Consider the following 23,984-nt stretch of genomic DNA (forward strand, 5'->3'; position numbering starts at 1 on the left):
GGAGATGATATGTGGGATTGAACTTCAACTTCCACTCGTTTTCAATGGTACTTACTGTAGAATTAGGGTTTATTTTGGAAAAGAGAGGTTGGATCTGTCCCTTGTTCTTCAAATTGACTCTACATTGAAATACTCTTCATTTTGGCAAGAGGTTCTTATTTTTATGGCCAGTGAGAGTAACTATTTTCAAGTCTTGAAAAGTAGTTATTTAAAGTTATTGATGCATCATAAAATATTCCAATATTTAAAATGTATTATTAAATAAACTTATACTGTTTGCTTTTGCACACTAAAACAATAATATAACAACACTGTATGTTTCTCTCAAAGATACTGTAAATACGGTTTCTCAATAAAAAGTTTCCATCATCTTATTTGCTCTGCTTATGGGTAATAGTGAATATACTGTATCTGTGTGTTTGGTAACCGAGGATCAAGACTCCTTTTTTAGCCAGTGATCTTGGGACTGTCATGGCCATTGACTCATAATATAACACAAAGAAGTTATTCAGGAGAAGGCTCACATTTCCACTTTTTAATTTATTTTGGTTTGTCTGAGATTCAGAGGTCTGGACAATTGATTTGAAAATGAGGAATCAAGCTGTAGCTGGCATTTGAAATTTTATGATAGTGTGCTGGAGTTTCTCATTCTTAATAGAACATCAGCCATTGAAAGGGTCCTGTGAGTGTTAGAGCAGCTTTGTTTTCCAGAACCTTTTTAACATTAGAAGCTTTCTGGTGCTAAGTCATACCCAGCTGACGTTTAAATCCTGGGCTGCCAGGATCAGATAAATTTAACTCATAAATCTTTTTTTTTAATACAAAAGCTGTTTTAATAACCCCATTTAAATCTATGCACATTTTTAATCGATCCAGTCAATAAAAGACTTGGTTTTAACAATACCAGGTAGACATCTTGAAGGAGATTTACTGTACTAATGCACATGTACAGTATCATGCATCAGAGTTTTAATATCCCATATTCAACTGATTTAGCTTTTTTCCCTGCAGATTGAGATGTCTGATTCAGCATCCTGAAACAGGGGCACAAACGGTATTTCAGACAAAGAGAAATAAGCTCCTCAGCCTGAGACACAGCTAGAATAGGAGAACCCCCTGGGGGCATGTATTGATTTGCTCATTCAACTAAAAGATGAAAGAACAACATCTTGATATTTTCTTTTGGGTTTTGTAGTCCAGACAAGAAGAATTCAATTTATTACACACTGTGTACCATACTGTACATTTTGACTGTGCAGTGAAGATATATAATATCTGCTGGATATGAACATTAAGCCATCCCTGCTGGTTTACTTCATTCTTACACATTTTATCTGCAGTTTCCTTTCTTTTGGTCACATTTATCAGCTTTGTGCATTTATGGCATCATATTCCCTCGTGTAATAACCCGTTTGGAAGTGCAGGCAAGAAAACCTTCAAAAATGATTAAATTCAGAGCTTGTGTTCACAGTTTGCATTCTATGTCTTCTGGCATAAATGGAGCTGGGGTATCTGAAACATGAGATGCTAATGTGACAGTTTGTTTTGAATGAAACAAAGAAAAAAACAACAGCATTTTGTAGATAACTGGACATATTCTGTATACAAGAGGGTGACAAACAATTTTGGCCCTTTTCTTTTCAATTCTGTATTGACTTGCACTCCTTAATTTAATAAAAAAATTAAAGATGTATTTTTTCTAAGAAGCTAAGAAGCAAACTTAAGACTACCTTGCACCTTTTTCTAAATGGTCCCAAGCATATTTGTTTCTGAACAAATATGCTTAGAATATTTTTATTTGATGCACAACTCAGGCAGATATTAATACATATAAATAATTAAGATGTAGTCTCATTCATTTATTTTCTTAATGGCTTTATATTTATGTGTGTTTCTAGTCACTTAGACCAGGTGCTAGTGGCCTTGTGAACTCATTTTACATTACAAAAGACATTGGAAATTGAAGGATTTTTGGCATTCCCAGCCTGAAAGAAATTCAGATGTTCTAAGATTATGGTACTTTTTGTTTGCTTAAGTTAACAGCAGCATGATTTTTATGAACAGTTTCGACCAGTCTGCTCTTTTAAAGAAAGTGGAGGAGTTTGACTGTTCTGTGTTTGCTATTGAACAATCAAGCATAATTAGTCATCAGTACAGTGGCTTTTTGAAAACTCCCACAGCACAGAGTGGATGTTCAATGTGTATTGGGATCAGTAATGTCAGCATTTAATAGCAAAGGACAAAGAATTATTGTATATTAAAATAACAGCTCTTAAAAGGCTACAAACCCAGTTAATCAGTGGGAACAAGACAGACTACACCTTCTATTGTTGTGTATCACAGAACATACACACACAGTGGGGAGGGGGGGAGGGATTTAGAGGAGCAAATAACCCAGGCAACATTGTCTTTGGATTGTTGAAGCAAACCAGAGCACCTAGAGAAAACCCATGCTGCATTGGTGAGAACATGCATACACCACACAGAAGGTTCCCTAGATGGGAATTAAACTCAGACTCCAAGAGATGTGAGGGAGTAGTGCTAACCAGTGCCTTCATTGTGTTCATCTTGAATTCAACACTATTGAAAAGAAGCGATTTCACACCACTTCTATTTCTTATATAAAATACCTTGCCTTATCCTAGTTGTTTTTATCTGTATTGTCACTATTTGAGTAAATAACTTACTGGATTGAGACATTGCCAGTAGGAGATGAGTTTCATGCAGTTTTAGTTCCATGAACTAGCTTTGGGGTTTGAAAACAGTAGTTTAGCTTGTTATATATTTGAATATTTGAAGGCATTTCCAATGTCAAGCCAGTAAAATCAAGACACATCAAGAAGATTTTAGGCTTTGTAGAGTATTGAAGTGTGTTTTCTAGATGAAAAACCAATTTTGATTTATACCTTTATGCATGAGCTTCCCGGTGGTTGAATTCTATCTGTATTTGTGCTTTGCTAGTAATATTATTATTTTTTTATTTACTGTACTATTACAAAAGATGGCGTACAAAACTCCATATCTGGTTGACAGGGCTCATGTACAGTAACATTGAGTCTGTTATAAGAGGTAACTATTCCTGTGGAACTTGGTTTCTTTTCTAGCAGGCACCCAGCCTTTTGGCATAGGGGAATTGGCTGCTAGTTACAGATGTTGCTTGGCTAAGAAACTGTAAATACCATCACCATACCAGGTGATGGTGTTCAGATCCCAGTGATGACATCGTTGCACCTGCCACATTGGTTCACAGAGACTGAAACTGAGGTACCAGTAGCAGCAGAGGACAAAGAGGACTACAGGGGCAAAATGAAATGGGATTTGACACTGACCCTGTCTTAGAAATGTGAGCCTTGGAACCTGGATGTATTTGATTGAATTGAATATTCCTGCAACCTTCTGGTGGCTTTGAGGCTGGAGATACCTTTAAGGGTATTGTAGCAGAACTGAATTTGTTAAAAATGTTATATTTACCTTGAATAAAATATTGTGGTTCCCTCTTGATCTTAATCTAAAGCATGGTTCCACATTTCTGTGACTGGCTACCGTAAACATCCTTAAGCAGTAATTATTAAACACTGTAAGTGCTAAATATCCAACAACACCTTTTCCTTAAGTGGGTCAGTGATCATTGATCAATATGATTGATGTTGTGCAATAACCAGAAAACAGGTAAGGTAAAAACTAAGGGTTTGATAAATGTACTGTAATTGACATGCGGCAGTCCAGCACATTGTTTTAGGTTTTTAATCATCAGGTTAACACCAAAAATGTTAAAATTGGTTCAATAAATTTGATCAATTTAACCATCTTCCTCTGTTTTGTATTGTATGTACATTATGAATTAAGTATGATTTAAGTCCCAGAAAACCCAATACTTTCTTTTTGAATAGGAAATGCACATGGAATGGAAACATTTTTGCAAAATGCTTTTTAAGTGTGTATTGATCCCTGTGTATGTGATCCTAATATCATAAAAAGAAATAAAGGCATCAGAAGATATGTTATTCTTAACATCCTGAAGAGGCAGCTGGTATGTTTGGGACCTTCTGCATAAATATCTGTCACTCTGAATTGATTTTGGCTGAGCCTTTTCTAAAAGTATGCATCTGCCATGTCTCCCTGATTGCCTCTGCACCCCATTGGATCAATGTTTTGCTGACAACCGTTTACCATGCTCTGGGAACAAATAACCCATTATTATCTCCTAGCATTGCAATTTTGATAATTTATGTCACCCATCAAGTTGTTGCTTTAATCACTTTAGAAAGTGCTTTGTTCCCTTGCTCTTTCAGCAAAGACAGTGGCAGGTATTTTGATTATAGTATTTCAACATTTGTACAAAGATTTTAGAAAGTAAGATCTGGTTTGACTAATATGCATTCATTTGAAAGTGGAGCATGTTGTTTTTTCTATTCTTGTTCAATATCCTTCATGACTCAGAATTATAAAGGACTTCCAAGAGAGAAATTAGGTACTGTTTTTTTTAAGAAATACACTATTGTGTGAACTTAATATTACAATATGTTTCAATCACACATGTATGTACTGGGATGGCATGGTGGTGAGTGGTTAGCATTTCTGCTTTGCAGCACCAGGGCCCTGGGTTCAATTCCCGGGGTGCTATCTGTGTGGACTTTGTATATTCTCCCCGTGTTTGCATGGGTCCCCTCTGGGTGCTCTGGTTTCCTCCTACAATCCAGAGACATACTGGTAGGCTAATTGACTTCTGGGAAAATTGGCCCTGATGTGAGTGTGTGCGTGTTTGTGTCTGTGTGTGCCCTGTGATGAACTGGCATCCTTTCCAGGGTGTATCCTGCCTTGCACCTGGATAAGCTCCAGCTTCCCCGCAACCCTGTACTGGATAAGGTGGTTAGAAAATGGATGGATCAATGTACTGTGCTGCTAAATTCTGCAGGCTTTTATCTTTCTGTACTTGCAGTTTTTTTAAAGAAATGGGTGCCTTCCTTAGAATTTTGTCACCGTTCCTGTCCAGACCAATAATGGACCTTTATGAAGTGAACCTGAAGGTATCTAGAGCTGTCACATCAGAGCTACTGAATTAGCTGAAGAAGTTCACTGACATTAAATAGCATGCGTGGAGAGGGCAGCAGTGTGTTCTGTCCAGAGCAGAACAGTCAGAGAATGACATTTCAGAGAGATTAACGATCTACAACAATAGATCATGCTACAATACAGTAAAAATAAAACTGAGTGATGTGCCTAATTGCAGTAGATCTGTGGCTGCATTTTTATTGACTGAAGCTGCCTCAAAAGAGTAGAAGAAAACTGTAATTATCATTAGAAATCCTTTGGGACAGTATTGTAAATGTCATTTCACACACACACATACAAAGATATACACCTTACAGTAATACCACTTTGGGTGATGTTTTTTTAGAGGTTCTTTATGAGTACCAATTAAACTACAGCAGAATAAATAAAGTATTGTTTGTTTAAGCTAGCATTTAATATTTAGAAGTAACATTGCAGATAAGCACTATGTAACTGCTACTATACAGTAGCAGGTGGTGGGTGACTTTTTTATGATCTTTGACATGACCAGGTTTTTTTTTTGGTTCTGTGTCCTGTTCTCAGGAAAAGCCAACAAGTACCAAAAACAGACATTTTAATATCCAAGCTTTCTTTTGACTATTAACATGGAAAAAAGTGTAATTTCAATATCGTAGTCTGTCTATATTCTTTTACGCAATACTGTATTTCAATGGAATATTAAATGGCATTTTCAAATGACTGACTGATGAAGTGCTGTCTGTTCTGTACTTTCTGTGTCTGTACTCTAGGTATGTATTACAAAGAACAAGAACAAGAGGATGACGTAATGGTTTGAAGCATCCTATCTGACTGGCCACACTGTGCTGAGCATGGAATGTATACATTTCTTTTGCTCTTTTTTATTTATTGACTTATATAGTAAATGTTTTAATATTCCTTTCCATCCTCTTGTTCATATTCCATGTGCATAATTTTTCTCAGAATTAGTCAAGGACATTATGATGTGTAAAATCTGTGCCTGTGTTTAAAGACAATAACTCTTAAGTGAAGCTACCTGAAAAATGGAAGGGCTGTGAATTGCCATGTCTGGAATAACAATGGAATGAAAGTAACAATAGCAAAACAAAAATAAAATAGTAAATAAAATATATATAGTATAGATGTAGAGTGAAGTGCAAGTATCACTAACATTGAAACTGGCAAACATTTTGGCACTAGTACATTACAAAGCAGAGAGCCTGAACTGTTGAATCGGAGCAGTTTTACAAACACCATTGCTTAGGTCTTGTTCGATTGAATACAGCTGCTTATGAAGAGCCCTGAGATCTTGTATAAGCCCTAAGAACAGACTCTGTCCTGCAGTGGATGTGGTTTTATACAACGGTTTACTGAATTTCTCTGCTTCTTCACATATAAAAGAAGCTGCATTGAACTGCTAAAGAAGGAATCGCATTTGTTTGCAGTCAGTATGAAAAGGGTGGTTTCAGGGACACAGAAGCAATCAGAGTCGTGATTTTTTTTGCTATAGTCTTTAATAATGTAGAAGTACAAACTGTCTCTGGTGTATAAGCAGCACATTTCTCTTGCCCTTTGTTTTGTCTAAATCAGTAAATTTCAGCACAATTTTATTAAACATGTTTTGTAAGGTTGAGCGGTCAGAATGTTCAAGGCAGATATCCAAGTTCCTTTTTTTCCTTCTAAGCACCCCAAGGTTGTGAAACATTTGTGGACTGAAAAGGCATTAGTAAGGGAAAGAAAAACAAGATGTTCAAAAGAAATAACATTGTAACCCTGTAATGTTTTGTTCATCCCATAATGGCCATGCGAGTTTTCATTACTGCCTTTTCAGTGGGTTTTAAAGACTGATACATACTTGTGTTATTTATTTGCTCATGATTTATTGATAATAAGCTACTGTATTCTCACTGCAGTTTTTCTTTTTCATACTTGCTATATATCCAAAGTGTCTCTATGAGGCAAGTTCCCTTTACACAGTCAAACTTTAATTCTTTACTTCCATTAATGGTTCATGCAGAGACCTCACTTTTAGCCATTAGATATTAAGGAAGCCCTGCAGACATTACTGATTTGAGCCCAGGCTATGTCATTAGCCTGTTGTAACTGAGACTCCCCAAGTGGCAGAGTGCGGTTGGCTGAGTGTCATTAGGTTTGGCTGGGCTTGTGTTTGCCTGGGTTTTCCTTCAACACATTGCCATGCAAAACCAGTGCTGAGGACCTCCTGGGTGCCTTCAAGCCTCCAGTGTTGTCAGTGACAAATGCATGGCTTCTCCAGCTTGAACCTCTCCTGCAAGAAGCTGTGGAATTTGCAGCATGCCAAACAAAAAATGTTTGTTAAATAGTTGTGGCAGGAGTTTGTGTTGGAGGAGTTTTACGAAAAGGTTTTAATTCATTTCATTTTCAAAAGTATTCAAATTCTTAAAGGCATTTACAAAAACGACCCAGTAACAAAGTTCAGAATTTACAGTGATATATGAACCAGAGGATACATAAGGAACTACATGGAAGTGCCTTTAAAATCGAGAACAGGAAGCGCTTCTTTACTGATAGACTTCTGGGAGAATGAAACAACTTTCTCAGCCATAGTGTTGAAATGGGTACCCTAGCTTCTTTCAAGAAATAACTGGGTGAGCTGCTTGAATTAGTTAGCTACTGCTAAATAACTTGGATGTTCTCCACTCGTTTGTGACTGTTCTTAAGTACTCTCCCCATATGGGACTTTAATAATAATAATAATAATAATAATAATAATAATAATAATAATAATAATAATAATTGCTTAACTTATACTGTATATAGCGCTTTTCTGGACACTCCACTCACAGCGCTTTACAGGTAATGTGGACTCCCCTCCACCACCACCAATATCCACCTGGATGATGCGACAGCAGCCATAGTGCACCAGAACGCTCACCACACATCAGCTATCAGTGGGGAGGAGAGCAGAGTAATGAAGCCAAATCATAGAGGTCATGATTGGTAAGGGCCAATGGGAAATTTGGCCAGGACGCCAGGGTACACCCCTCCTCTTTTTGAGAAACGCCCTGGGAAACACAGAGAGTCAGGACCTCGGTTTTACATCTCCTTCAGTGGGTTGCCAGTTGTGAGTTGCAGGGTGATATGGCTGCTGGCAAATTTTGACTAATTGTCAATTCCAAACTGAGCAGGAAAGAATTAATCAGCATTTCCAATTTTAAAAATAAAAAAAAAAATTTTCAGGAGCTTACATGTTAATCTTAATGTCATTGGTTCAAGTCAGCCTAGTGATAGCCAGTAACCAGTTCAATATTTTGCAAGCAACTGCATTGTATAGTGTTGTGACCCAACAGTTCCAACAGAATTGAATATTAGGGGAGGAAGTGCAGAATAATGCCATGGGATCCAACCTCCCAGTGATTTATAACCAGGAAAATTTCAATATGTGGGTGGTCTATGCTGTGACAAATCTAGAATGGAAAAATACTTGGTTAGTTGCCCCTATGGGGTAGAAAGGGATCACATCATGAATTCCAGACACATGCCAGACTCTAATCCTTTTATGACAGAAATTGTCATTCCCCCATGCACAGATTTTTTTTCTGGCCATAGCGTGGAAACTTAAGAGACAACCAAACTGGAGCTTCCAATGCTATGAAAAAGATACTTAAATGACATTTTAAAAAAATGGTGATGGTAATGGTACAGTATGTAATCCAAGAAGTATGTTGTACACTCATTTATAGTGCTCTGTAACCCTGTAATATGCGTTAAGTACTGAGAAGAAAAGACGGTGTCCACAAAGGCATCATAAAGCACATAGAAATGTCTTTGTGGACATTGCACTCAAAGCACTTTACAGGTAATGGGCACTCCCCTCCTCCACCACCAATATGCAGCACCCACCTGGATGATGCAACAGTAGCCATAGTGCACCAGTCCGCTCACCACACACCAGCTATCAGTGGAGAGGAGAACAGAATGATGAAGACAATTCATAGATGGGGATTATCAGGAGGCCATGATTGTTTAAGGCCAATGGGAAATTTGGCCAGGATGCCTGGGCATTTTTTTAATAGCAACGGAGTGTCAGGACCTTGGTTTTACATCTCATCCAAAGGACAGCGCTTTTTTACAGTATAGTGTCCCCGTCGCTATACTGGAGCTTTAGGACCCACATAGACGGCAGGGTGAGCCTCCTTCTGGCCCCACTAACACCACTTCTAGCGGCAATCTTAGTTTTTAGGTCTCCCATCCAGGTACTGACCACGCTCACACCTGCTGGGCTTCAGTGGGTTGTTAGCTGTGAGTTTCAGTGTAAAATGACTGCTGGCTAATTGCAATTGGAATTGAAATAAAAAGATGTCCACTTTATTTAGGAAATAGAGATGCTATGGAACCCAAAGCTAGAAAAATTCAAACCCAAAGGAGAAATAATCTAAACTTTACGAGTATGATTATGTACTTGATACAGAGAAAAAATAGGTAAGGTCAACAGTTACAAAAACAGAAAAAAATGTTACTTAGAGGTTTTGAAAAATGAAACCCATTATGTGCCACAATGCAGAGTGGAAGATTCAGGTAATGTTAATTAAAATAATATGAACTTCTATTCTTGGCATTAGAATTAGGAATCAAGAAGTTATAAGGCTTAAGGGCATTAAAGATCTTTGTGTGTCTACATAGACAAAGAGCTAAGAAGTTTAGTAGAAACTAATTTACTCATTTCGTAAGTTATAGTTTTGTTCTTTAACCAGGTCAAAGTTGAGGCTAAGGGGTTGGGAAAAAACATTTAAAATCTAAAAGTTACTGTAATATTTGCACTAATAAACCAAGTCTTTTTTTAAATTACTGAAACTAATTCTTTTTAATTACAGCACAAGTTCTCTCTTAAAAATTAATGCATTAAAAAATTACAGCCTCTGGTTATACTTTCACTGATTGGCTTAAATTGGCCTTTTGGAGCTGGCTGCGGTAATTGAAAAAAAAGAGAAATTTCTTTCACACAGCTGCTGGCAGTGTGAAGATCTGATCAGCTACATATAACAATCAATCTGTATTGTGAAGCAATGAGTTATTCTCACCATTTAGATTGTAAAATGTAAAATGCCTGCTTCAGGTTGTTAGTACTTTAAAACATTATGTAAGGAAGAGTCTGAGCACAGGAGACTACTAGTCTCTGTAATGTTGCTCTTGCACAGAATCAAATAACATTGATAATCTTGTGTTTAATTGCCACTCTCCAGCCCTTTTTTTTTTTTGCAAAAAATTGTTAAGAATCATCTGCAGTGTTTGTTAACAGAAGAAAACATGCCTGTATAGGTCTCAAAGTATATGTTGAGTTACCATGACAACTGCCTAGAATGATGATTTCTATCTTAATGCACATTTGTGCCAAATTGAAAAGAATCACTTGAGATTTTATTTCATTGAAAATTTTCATCTAGTTTAATATGAAATCAGACCAAAAACATTTAACATTTTACAGTTAAGTAATTTAAATAATAATTATAAGCATGATTGATGCAACACTCTATATTATGAAAAGATAAGTTGTTTATTACTATAAAAAGATCAATCAGATCTTTTTTATAATTTTGTTCATCATTGAATTTCTCAAGGCAATTTTCTTTATGCCATAAAATCTTATTTCTATCTTATCTTAATCCATTGGAGCTAATTTTCCAAAACTACTGGGGGTGCTTATCTGAATTCATAATGTGTTTGTGAACGTACTGTATTCACATTAACAAAGCATCTCTCTTTCTTATAGAGAGAATGTAACAAAAATTAGAAATTAAAGTTTTTCTTTACCTTCATTAATGGTAAGAAACATCAAAGCATTTCTAACCATTAACATTCAAGAAATGATCCTTCACATTGTGCTTCTGCTCTTGTTTTAATGTTATTTAATATGTAATTTATAGCCAGTGAAACAGAATCTCCATGAATATGAGGTACCAAAATGTTTTTTCTTCGCCAAACCTACCATTTTGCATGTTCATTGTTTTGCTAGAGGCTTTGCAGTAACAGTCAGATTGTTCATGCTTTCAAAACCAGAAGTCAAATTAGCTGCATATACTGTACATGTACAGTACAGTACTGGGGTTTATGTTTATTTGTTTTTAGAGCTGGTTAGGTCCCAGTTATTTATCCATTTCGGAAATATGTGTTTCCTTTTAAGTTTACTTTTTGGCAGCAGCTGCCCTGCACAGACACTTTTTCAGATCAAATATCAATTTATTATGATTGCAGATTCCTTATTACAGTTTGTCAGATAACAGGTAACAGATAAATTGACTATGGAGTCTGTGACAAAACAAAATAATTCTATAACATTATGTATATTTAATCCTTTGGTAATCTCCCAAACATGAAAAACAAAAATGTATTCACCCTTACTTTAACAATAAGTGGTAAAAAATAGTGGGGGTACTTGAGCACATACAGCACCCACATATCTGGCTTCTCTGTCTTATTACAGTATTTTTCAGTTTTTGTTGCAAGACTTTTTAGATGTTTAGAGGTTATATTTATATTTATTACTGATGCTGTTGAAACCTGACAAGAGGCTTTCAAGAAACCTTTGAGAGCTGCTGCAAAATCCTATTTGACACACAAAGTAATATGGGGTGAGGGTGCAAAGGTAGACCTATTCATTCCATTAGAACATGTTGAAGATGCTTACTGTCTGCCAGCTTCAGACAGTCGTAAAAGTTCATGTCATATACCTCTGCATGATTCTACTTGGCTTTAAAATAAAAAGAAACGTTTCCTTTTTCAACCATCCATCAACATCAGAACTTTGATTTAAAAAGAAGCAAAATCTATAAGGAAATCTGTTCTTACTGATGAAACATTGCAGAGAAACATGACAGGAAAAATAATACTATAAAGTATGTAATCCATTATGAAATAATTGTATTAGTTTTGTAGCAAAGAGCTGTTGCCAATATTGTAAGGCTACTAAAACTTTGGTACAGTAATTGCTTTGGTAAGGGGCTAGTTACTTTTTGTCTAATGTTATATTCATACAACAGTCTAGCACAAAATCACATGGTTATAATGGTAACAAAGCTGCAAATGTTGGTCTCCTACAGCCCGAATATACTAGGTCTCATGGTGTGTAGATGAGTGATGCAATGACAGTGATGTAATTCATAACATTTTGGATTTGATGCATTCATGTCATGCAAAAAGCATGTGAGTTTAGCCGGCCTCATAGTGTAAGATGAAACCATTGTGGTGACATCAGTTCTCAGTACTCTCAAGAATGTTCAGATCCTTCATGGCAAGGGTCTGGTCATTGAAGCTTGACTGATCTGCACTATACCATTCAATCATAAGAATGGTTACAAGTTAGTGAGGGCTTTCCAGCCCATCTATTCCCTTTGGTAGCTGGAAGCTAATTGATCCAAGGACTTCATCCATCTGTTTCTTGAAGGAAGACAGGGTATCAGCTTCAACAACAGAGCTGGGTAGCTTTTTACATACTTCTACAGTCCTTTGCATAAAGACATTCTGAATTTTCTCTCCTATTCTGAATTTTCAACACACCTAAACCTTTAAGTTTTTGTTTCATTGTAGATTCTGAAAAACTTGGTGCCTGAGATTTTGACTCCAATTCTGGGTCTGTTCATAAGTGCTATATTAAAAATGACTTGGTGAGTGCTCTATCTTAAGATGTAATAGTCTTATCAGTGGGTTAGATGTTGCATTTCCTTGGTTTGTAACTGGTTATGAAGTAGAGGGTACCATAAAGAGAGGTTTTTTTTTACCAGTGCTGTTTCTAATGCAAAGACTTCTACCATATGAACTAATTAGTCTGCAGAAAGCAGTGTCATATTTTGTCATATTTAATATTTAATCTGTATTAATTTACCAAACACATCGTAATTCATTTTTTTACTGAAAAAATGCAGATTGTTTGTTCTCCACGTGCCAATTTCAACAGGTGAAAGCAAGAACAGTCTTTTCAATCTGCATGGTGTCTGATTGTGTTAAGTGTTTGTGGTGGACTGCAAGTCTACAAAGGCTATTTTCAGACCACATGATTCAATTTAAATGAAACAGGAGCCTGGTTTTAAGACCTGCAAAGATTGCAAAGCTTTTAAATCAACTTGTTAAATAAAAGACTGGAAGATGTTGATTTTGTTTTCCAAGGTTTTACAAAGATAGAGATGAAAAGATTTAAAGTACAGTATAGTACTGTATGTACTGCATGTACTGTATAGTGTAACAGAAATGTAGAGGTGAAAGCATTTGGGTTTCTAATCTGCATCTAGAGCTACATACAGTTTACTATTAAATCTCTTGTTAAATAAAATATATTTTATAATAATCAACCTGTGCAGAAGTAGTTCTTGATGCTTGTTTGACTAGAAATGTATGCATATTGATGTCTCCAAATAAATTTTAACCTGTACGTTCATTATGTACTGACATTTTGGAAAGTTATTGTTCTTAAAACATATGTTTTATTGTCTTCTTGCTGTCAATATACTGTACATACATTTTTTTCATTTTTCTTTTACTGTATGTTTTCTAGAGCCTTGGATCCCCAAGCAGATGTGAAACACAGAGACAGTAAGTATTGTTTTATATTCTGTTTTAAATAAAAAGAATGCTTAATAAAAACAATGCCCCCCCAATAAAACACTGAGTCAGGTCTTCCACTTTTGGTTTCACATGACAGGATCATTAACATTTCATAAAATGTGATGACACATTTCAGTATACTTCCATCTTGGCAAGATGTGCCATTCGTAGCTCAATGATTTTTTTGTTTTACATTTCATTTGTTGATCTGCTTATGCCTGATAATCATATTCAGTACAAAAGAGTCTTTAGAAAGCTTGTGTATGAAGGTTAACATTGAGTTATTGAAAAGAGAATAATGTTACCAATTTATTTATCTGACAGCATCAGTAATGACAAGCATTATTAATCCCCCTTTTAACATATTCCTGTTTCTGCCATTATGTTTAGATTTTATGCTGTAAGTTAAAACATTCTTTAACCTTACTTAACAGTTTTTCAATTGATTTTATGAATTCCCTTTCTAAGTGATACCACATCATGCCTTATTTAGGTTCTACGAAATTGCATTTAGAAATTCTGGTTTCAATTTTGAAATTTCTTTTGATTTTAAGACCAATTCTTATTACAGTATGTTTAAAATCTTGCTTTTATTTTTAATTTTACAGAAATATTGAAATTAGTATGTTGTTTTACACATTTCCACGTGTTGTCATAGCTGAATATTTGATCCTTTAAAGATTGTAGTATGTTATGGGAATACTCAAATTTTTATTGGAAGGTAAATGACCTATTTAAAGAGAGAGATTGCTTTGAACAAGCATTCCATGCATTAGTAAAAGGTTTATCTTACTAAAAAACATAGGCCTTAGTTTTTAGGATTGTTTTTTAAACTATTTTGCCAGAGAAATAAACAGAGAGCTGTTAATCATAATTAGTCTTTTACTAATAATGACGCACAGAAAGAGGGTGGCCACTTCATGAATTAACATGTTCATTACTCTTTTTTAAGCTTTTATTAATAGTGCCATTCGTACAATGGGGCTTTTTCTTTAAAATGATACATCATTTTGAATTAACTCAATTATTCAATTATTAATTTAGCTCAGGACTTAAAATTAATGTTCCATTATAGAGTTAACATCTGTACAGTGAAAGCAGAACTACTGTATTTAAATCTTAATATTTTTTATCATAAATAATTTATAATCAGGATTTTATTTTTCTTTTCCTTACAATTTTCTCTAAGGTTTCTATAATTTGGCTTCTGACTAGACTGTGAGCTATTCCAGCAGAAATAACTTATGCATGTAATTCTTCAAAAGTGGAAGGGATTGAATGATTGAGGAAAGTAAAACAGCTGTTTGGCATAAAGACAAAAATGCATGCCAATTATTCCACTTTACATAGCCTGAGAAGTCTTCTGTTTTGCACTACTCTGACAAATTCAAGCAAATTCAAGAAAGGGTTATTCACTAATTAGGTAACTTAATGCATAAATGTGCACTATATTTTATTTATCCTAAAAATAATATTGTTTTTTATTTCTGTATCCTCCCTTTAAGGTTCAAATCTGATGTCTCTAATTAGCTTTATTAAGCCACTGAGAAACCACTTTCAGTTGCGCCTGTCTCTCTTTGGTGTAATTAAATGACTTCGATTCCTTACTGCTGTTACTGTTCCCTTTCATGTGTTAACAGACAGCAACAGGTTCAAAGGGAGTTGCTGCGTCACTAATTCTACTTGCACACTAATAGTAAAAGAGCCTAAGAAAAGACTAATATGCATTTAAAAGAATAAGGAGAACCACATTCATAAAGGTGCAGCTCCAGTGTTGTTATCATTAAAGAAGAAAAAAATTGCACAGAGAGGTCTCCAAGTATAATTAAGATTATTTTTTGAAAGGTAGTGTCCTGTTTTCCTTTGAGAAAAAGCATCACTGAAAACACGCATCAGCAGGGGCTTTGGAGAAAATTTAAAGGAATACTTCATTTACATTTTGTATGAAGCATAATGCAGATTAAATTGGTTATAGGAAATAGTTTCATGTTGTGAAGAATCATACTAGCAAAATCCTTAAGATAAAATTGTAGCCAGCCATGTTTACTATATATTCTTAGTCTTTGATTCCGTCTACCACTAATTACAGTGCTGAAGCAACTGAAGCAACCATAACTGTTCATAGAAATGTTGAAGTTTGGAAGATTAGCTTGGCTTCTTCTGCTGTTGAATGATTTCATTTTTCATAGCCTTTGTTTTTTCTCACATTACATAAAGTTTGTTTTTCAAGCCTAAGTGATTATGAAAACCAGGAACTTATGTTTATGATCATTAGCATTTTTAATATATTATCATTACAAATGTGTCAGATCTTGAAGGAAATTCATCTGTTCTGTAATCCCCATCTGCTTCATTTTACCGTAGTTTAGATGAAGTAACAAAACATCGCTTCAGTGGTAGTTTGTACTTTTCATGTTCCATACTGCTTAAATGCTTAAATGCTTAAATGCTTTGTACTGTACCTCCATAGGTATTTCATTAACTTTAACAAGGTAAGTAAATAATAAAATTAGGTTCTAATAAAACATGTATTCTTTAGCACTGAGTCTGAAAATCTTGTAATACATGGCATTGGTGGTTTTTTCAAAGGCATGTAATAAACAATAATGTACAACAGGATTCCCCAGGTGACAGCCCACAGTTGTTATAGCACTGCCAGGGCTAGATAAACACTGGGCTGGTTGGGTTGGGTGTTCTTGTAGAATAATAGAAACTCCTGGGATCAGTGAGAGCTTCTACTGGTGTGATTCAGTGAATAAACCTTCAATCAGTGCTTACTCTCTTGTAAGACACTTTGAAGCTTACAACATGTGAAATGACATGTGGACCTGTCAGAGGAGTTTCTGCACTGGTAGAAGAGTGGTAACAGAAGACAGAGTCGATTAACTGTTAACCATAGGTACAAAATAGGAAATAAATAATTGTTAAATCCATTTAAAAATAATTTTAAAGAATGAAATAAATTAAGGATGAATGTTTTTATTTTAACCCATGTTTGTCTGCAGGAAATGGAATTGAATGTGTTTGACGAAAGGCCAGGATATCGCTTACTTCAGTTCATTTTATTGATTGTCAACTCAGCATCCAGCTTAGCTGTCCAAGATGTGTATATCATCTTGTACAGTGCAAGGCCTTTCTGCCGTAATGTCTTTTCCACATGTTAATTATTCACATGAGGGCCTTGAGTATGTTTTTCAATATTCTGTAAAAGAATTTGTATCTCTTTCATCAAAGTACTGTATCAAAAGCCAATGCTCTTGACTTGCATTCTGAAAGCTTTTAACTGCTGAATAATATACCTTGTAATCCTAGAAGCTGCACAAACTTGTAGGTCAAAAAATATTGCAAAAGTCATTTATTCTGTCAATAAGAACACAATATCTTGTCCGAACAATCTACAGTAATATTAAAACACATTGGTTGTTTCAAATGCTCCATGTGTTTTTAGTAGGAAATTGTTTTTTCAGATAACTGGTGTGTTTTGATTAATACAAAGCTGGTTGAATGTTTTTAGAAATGTTTTAACAACTTTATAAAACAACTTCCTGCTCATGTGTAGTTCACTTTGAGTTGTAATCAGGTTTTTGAAGATTATGATCAGTGTGAATAAAATATTGCTAAATTACAAAACTGGTTTCTTTATTAACATTTAAAGTTATTATAATATTATAATTTAAAGCTAGTTGAGGCTTTTAATAAATTGTTGATGTCAATGACGTGCATACTGTATATTGTAAATTCTGATTTTGTCTAATACTTTTGCACAGAACCGTACATATGTTACATCAAATCATTGCCACAAAATAAGGTATGAAAAAGTCAATTTGACTTTTTTACTTTAAAGTATAGCATATACAGTATGCATTCAATATTTTGAAGGGCAGGAAAAAAACTTTGTCTTTCTAATCAAACAGATCATATTGCAATAGAAAGTAAAGGCAGAAATATGCCAAACACCTCATTTGAAACTTATATTAATATTTTTTTCATTGCATTTTACTTGAGTCACAGAACGGAAATATCTGGAAAACGTTAAAAAAGAGCAATAGTAAGAGCTATTAAAATATTCTGGCAATAAGCACGTTTAATTTTAAAGTAAACTGTCATGGAGTGATTATATATTGGACAGTATCCTGCTACTGTTAACTAATTGTATGCTTTATTTAATCAGAAAGATCTTGCTCAATATCAAACAGTGTTTTCAGCACAATCTCATTTTGATTTGAATTGTTGAGACATAAGAATTTCCCTATACAAAATCTTAAACATCAAAAATCCACATTAAAAATAAGAAAATATCTATGTATTTTCTTACAAAATACATTGATAATAAATTACTATAACAAGCTCGTTGGTCTGGCTCAAAATTACTGAAAGGTTTGAAAGATACAAATGTTACTAACATATTCCAGAATTCTAATGTTTTTTATTTGAGCTTTTTGAACACAGTTGACTTTTTCCAACTTTACTTACAGTCAGAAGTAATTATTGATTTCCCACTTGTTTTTCCCTGAAAAATACGTTGTTTTTTACCGAAGGTATATAGAAAAAAATCATCTGTAGATCATTTTATTTAGAGTTTAAGCTGTTTTATGCTGTCCAGACTAAAAAACACTTTTATGTGGTGCCAGAAATGGTCAAATAAATTTCCAGTAGTAGATAAGTGATCATAAATTAACTGAAATTGTTTATACCATAGAGATCATCTAAATAAATATAAAAGAATGCATTATTGGTGTCCTCGATGAAAAAGAAGCTGATAAATATTTTAGTGAAACAGTAATCCAAGCAAGTTCCTTTTTTATTAAAGCAATAAAAAATAGAATTCTCTGCAGATCACGTTACTGCTATGAAATATGTCAAGAGGCTGCGGTGGTGGGGATCACAATTTAGTAAGCCAAATGATATCTTCTTGAGCTTAAGAAAAAAACAGATAGTTACTTTTACCCTACAGCGGAATTTTATTTCAACAAAATTTATTAGCTAAATTATAAGCTATGCATTGCTGTCTTTTGCAATACTTTAGTAAGTAAAGGATGGTAATGCCATCTTACAGCAAATAAGACAAAGGACCAAGAGAATTACTAAAAGGTAGAAATGCCTTATTAATAGCCCTGTTTCACATCGAGAATTGGAGATTGCATGTGATCTTAAGGCTCACAAAAAATCATAGCTCTTTGGAGAGCAATTTAAGTACTGTACTTCTTACAGGTGCATACAGTACATGAACGATAAGGAAAAACAAGTATGGCTTCCCATACCCTGCTAACACATAAGGCAGCTCCAAGAGGAATTCCACCCCTGATATTTGCTGATAAACTGAAACCACCCAGTCCTGTGATATTTGACTTCCCTCATGGAAGCCTGCAGTTTCATTTCATCTGAGGTTGTGCTCTCTTTGTACAATACAGTATGTACATTAATTTAGGTCTGCTGTGCTCCTTGGGCTTCACTCATCTTTATTGACTCCACTTATTTTGGCCTGGAGCAGCTATATTCAGGAATACTTGTCACATAAGGGGCTGTGCTTTATACTGTATGCCTAATATACCTAAGGTGTATTGGTATGATCTCTTCTAAGAATTTGGTAGGCTTTCATCATCCAAATAACACAGAACTCAATTGGTTCTGATTTCAATAGAGAGTCATCTGCTCTTTTTAAAATCCATATTAATGCAGCAGAATTGAAATTGCTGCGCTTGTAACATGACTTAGGAATATGGTGAGCAGGACACAGGGCCATTTATCAGTTTGAAATTAGCAGTTCTTTACATGAACATCTTTCACTTCCAGAATATCTCCAGAGGTATTGTCAGTTAGCAGTAGATTTTGAAAATGTTGCCAGTCTTGTATTTATGTGAGTATTGGACAGAATACTAATAGAAAATCATTTAGAGTTACAATTTAATTAAAATTAAAATTTTCAAAATTATTTTCTACTCAAATTCTGACCTTCAATAACCTTATCAAGTGTATATTTACAAATACAGGCTAATTTGAAATTGTTTACATCTAGAATACATTAGGAAAATTGGACAGGTATAACAAAACTTTAAGAGCTAGGGCAAACCCTTGACTATTTTAAGTAAATATATATCAAGGTAAAAACACCATTTTCCAAGTGTTAATTGTTTTCCATCCCACTTTTCACCTCATCCTTTGCTCTTTCCACCTAATGCTAGGGTCTCAATAGCTATAGTACCCTTGAGCAAAGATCTTCTCTTGGATTGCTTCAGTAAAATGCTCAGCTGTGTAAAAAGCCACGGTTTCTTTGACACGACTATTCACAACCTCAAAGACACTGACAAAGTTGACAAAAAAATATCTTCAATATCAATAGTGAAACAAGAGCCGGAGGTCACAAGTAGAAAGCATGTGGAAGTGTACGGTATTTAAATCTGATAACAGGAGGCACTTCTTTACACAAAGGTTTGTGAGAATATGGAACAAGTTATTCAGCTATGTTGCTAAAGCTGACATCCTGGATTCTTTCAAAAAGATGCTGGATGAGATCTTTAGCTTTATGTGCTACTAACTACAGAACTGGCTAGATGGGCTGAATAGCCTCAAATTGATGGCTTACTTAAGCCTTTGAATACTACAGGGTTATTCCAAAGCTACTGAGTACATACTATAAAAAAGAATGCTATTTAAATGTTTGTGTAGATTTCAGTCCTTAATTGGTCCCTGGGTGTGTATGCTTTGTAACAGTCTGGTGTCTTGTCCAGTGTATAGACCAACTTTGTGCCTTGTGTTTCTGAGTGAATATACTCCAGGTAGTCATGAATCTTACCAGGAATAAGCCATCTGAATGGATGTATATTTTTCAGGCTGTTTCCCTCTATTCTCTAACATTTTTCAGTATAATATGTGACATTCACCATTATAAATTAGCGATCAGCATATAATATTAGAAAAATATAGTCATGTGACACCAAAATATGTTAAAATGAAAAAGAAATTACTGTTAAATCTGTTCCGTTTTTAGTTCACATCTGTATACTATCAAATAGTACTTAAAATTAACTATCTTGAATTAATTAATTTAAGCTACATGGTTCAAAAAGGTACATTTGCAGTTCGTCCTGTTTAAGTCACCTACTTTATGCTATCATTCAAAGTCAAATGACAGATGTTAAATGTACTTTGACCTCCAAATCTGCAGTCATCGTTTGACAGTGTTTTGACAGTGTGGGTCTGGTTGTGAATCAGCCCTTTCCCAACTTTCTGAGCAGTTTTTGCAATCAGGCTCATTTGTGCATGGTTCAGGGGCTCAGCAAAACACACTTTCTTGTTTTAAAAAGCAAGTAAAGTAAACTATGTTCAAGTTAGAATGCTGGCACTTCTTTTCATCCACATTTAATTGTGGTTAGTTAGTGTAGACAGCTTTGGAAATAGCTTTATTTAGTAATTTTTTGTTTTTTGTATTATCACGTTATTGCATTAATTATTGGCCTTTGTTTGCAGCGCTGTACATTATGCACTTTGCACTCTTGAGTCTATTACACAATGCACTGATTCTAAGTTTCTTTAAATGTATCATATAACATAAAATCTTTTGTTTTTTTGTGAAGAAAATAATTTTTCTTCCTAAAACAATCCATACAAATAAAAAAGTGAAGTGGCTAGAAATCATTATTCCTACATAGAAATGTAAGAGAACGTCTTTTTGTGATCATTTTGTGTAAAATACAGATACAGTAGATCCCCAGTACAGTGTTGTTATTTAAAAATGGCATTTTTAATTACTAGTTACTGTGATTTAGTTAGGACTGTTAATTTTTTAGTTTTCCAAATTAACACAAGTGCTTTCATTTTCTGGAAAACAAAGGCAGTGGTTGTATGCTGCCAAGAATGCATACAGCTCAGATACAGCCAAAAACATTTCATAGATGTTGGGGAAAAATGGCCTTAGTATATTTTCTCATTCCCCAACTGCATTCTAAAACTGAACACATTTACTTTTTTTAATGTGTAAAGGTGTGCTTCCAATTGTCTGGTACTCATGGTTGACATGATTCTGGTATTTAAATGTAAATGCAATATAGAAAATATAGTCTACTGCTGCTGTTTTAAACTAGGCATTATGGAGGAAATGGCTTATCTTTTTTTCAGTTTCTTAATGCAATGTTTCCAGGGATTTCAGGAGCAGATTGACTATTTAAAGGTCTGCTGTTTTCTTTCTGTCCTTTTCAAGAGGAAGACACAGAAAATTAATTACCAGTCAGTTCCAGTGTTATATCTGATTGATTATGTGGCTGTTTGTTGTTTCATTGTTTCTCTTGAATTTCAGTGCCAGCTAGCAAAATAATCATTCTGCATTTCTAAATATTTACTTTCCTTTTTCAGTGTGTCCTGCACACAATGATCATATTAAGATGATGTATTAGTTTTATTTTCTATGAAATGTTGGTTCCACAACAGTAATTTGAATCAGATGGTGATACCTGCAGTCTGAATTTTAGGAGCACTCGATAGCCATTAACAAAAATGGTAATGACTGGGGTTGCTATGGAGATTAATTCTCAGGGAACTGAAGCACGAGTCCTATTAAGAAAATAACCAAGTTGTTAGGCCATCGCTACAGTTGCTTTACTTCTTTAGTTCGGGGTGATGTACTGTAGCTTCTCTTTTCTAGTGTTTATATACAGTATAGCAGTAAGATTTCAAATGAGTGTCCTTTATGGCAAAAGTAAAATAAAGCTTAATTCTATATAAACTTTAAATACATTTTCAACTGATTTATAGAATATCTTCATTTAAAAGCTTTTGACACAACCCTAAATATTTGAGAAAAGTAAACAAACTGTGAACTGTTTTTAATACAAATCTAATAGAGAAATAGTGTATATTAAAAACAGCATATAGCAGCCACTAGACTCTCTCCCAAAGTGTTAATATTTATGACACACAGTGAGAGTCTCTTTCAACAGCTCATACTCACAGAAAGCTTCATCTCCTGTTAAACAGAACAAAAAGAGAAAAGAGAGAGACAAGGAGACCAAGATCTTACGACTTGAAGACGGCTTCCCTGGCGTCCAGCTGTTTGTTTAAACAGTCTCCCTTGACCCTCACTCATTTGTCACAGTGTACTAGTACCTGCTGTTTTAGTGCCTCAGGCTTCTGTGCTAAAAGGATTGGCAGCCCTTGGCTCCGAAGCCTTTCTCCGGGACAGTAAATAAGCAAGGATTGACCTCACTGGCTGCAACTTTATCTGTTGTGCTGCTGATCAAAGAGGCTGATCCCAGGGGGTGTGAAGTATAGTCATCCCCAAGACCAGGACTTCAGAATGGAAAGCTGGCTGCGAATTACTGATGAGGTTCTAGGAAACAGGAGGCACAGTTGGCCTAAAAGTACAACAAATCCCATCTCCTCTGTGGGGTGCCAAGAGTTTTTGTTCCAGTTTTCCCTTATATTCCTTCTCTTTGTTGCCATTTGATATTTTATTTTGTTGAACTCCTTTGGATGCATCCTTTGTCATGCTCCTTAAGTCTCCAGGCTGAAGTTCCCATTTCTACTCTCTGATAATAAAACTAATCGGCTGACTTAAGGATGAAAGGGACAGAGAAGTCTCTCAGAGCACTTCCACAACACGTTTGCCACACTAGTCCGAGGAATGACTGGTGTACATTCTTAACTGCCATTTATGTACAGTATAATTGTGGGTGGCACAGTGGTACCCTGGTTTAGTATTGCTGCCTTGTAGTGCTGGGAGCCTGGGTTCAGTTCAGAACCTTTAGTGCTATCTGCGTAGAGTTGGTATGTTCTCTCTGTGTTTGCGTGGGTTTCCTCTGGAGGCACCAGTTTCCTTCCACAGTACCAAGACATACTGTACTAGTAGATTCATGGGCTTCTGGGAAAATTGGCCTTGGTGTGAGTGGGTGCATCTCTGTGTTTGTGTCAGTCTAATTGATATAATCAAATAGTTTAATAGATATAAAACAAATCACAAATAATTTGAACAAAGACAAATGTCAAGAATTAAGACACATTTGACTTGAATATGAATATTCAAATGAACAATCAATATGAAACATGATGTACTGTCAAAGTGAATACATTTCACTTAACATCCGGTATTACCTTCCTGAACATTGACATAACCCCGGTAGCATTGATATATAGACCTGATCAGCCTTAGGAGAGTCTGCTGTGGGATGTTCTGCCAATTTTCTTGTACTGCTAAATACATTTGTAGGCGTTGGATATCTTTTGTTGACTGCATTAATATACTGGTTTCCACAGTTCATTACCACAGATGTTCTATTGGAGTATTGGATTGGACTCAGGTAAGCAGAAAAAGCATATTCTAGTTATACTATTGTAATCCTAGTAATGTGTAGAGTTTTATTGTTTGGCTGACACAACCAGATTGGCTT

General features: G+C 35.1%; 1 protein-coding gene across 1 annotated transcript in view; it reads left to right on the forward strand.

Moving 5' to 3' along the window:
* Positions 1-23,984, forward strand: part of ankfn1a (ankyrin repeat and fibronectin type III domain containing 1a) — a 196,805-nt gene that overhangs the window by 89,349 nt on the left and 83,472 nt on the right. Inside the window, exon 5 of the mRNA XM_088927824.1 lies at positions 13,556-13,593. Within this exon, the coding sequence (XP_088783950.1) occupies positions 13,556-13,593 (38 nt within the window). The remainder of the gene's footprint in view (positions 1-13,555; positions 13,594-23,984) is intronic.

The sequence above is a fragment of the Atractosteus spatula genome, chromosome 11 (genome assembly GCF_055471065.1).
Source record: "Atractosteus spatula isolate fAtrSpa1 chromosome 11, fAtrSpa1.hap1, whole genome shotgun sequence".
NCBI classification, from domain to species: domain Eukaryota; kingdom Metazoa; phylum Chordata; class Actinopteri; order Semionotiformes; family Lepisosteidae; genus Atractosteus; species Atractosteus spatula.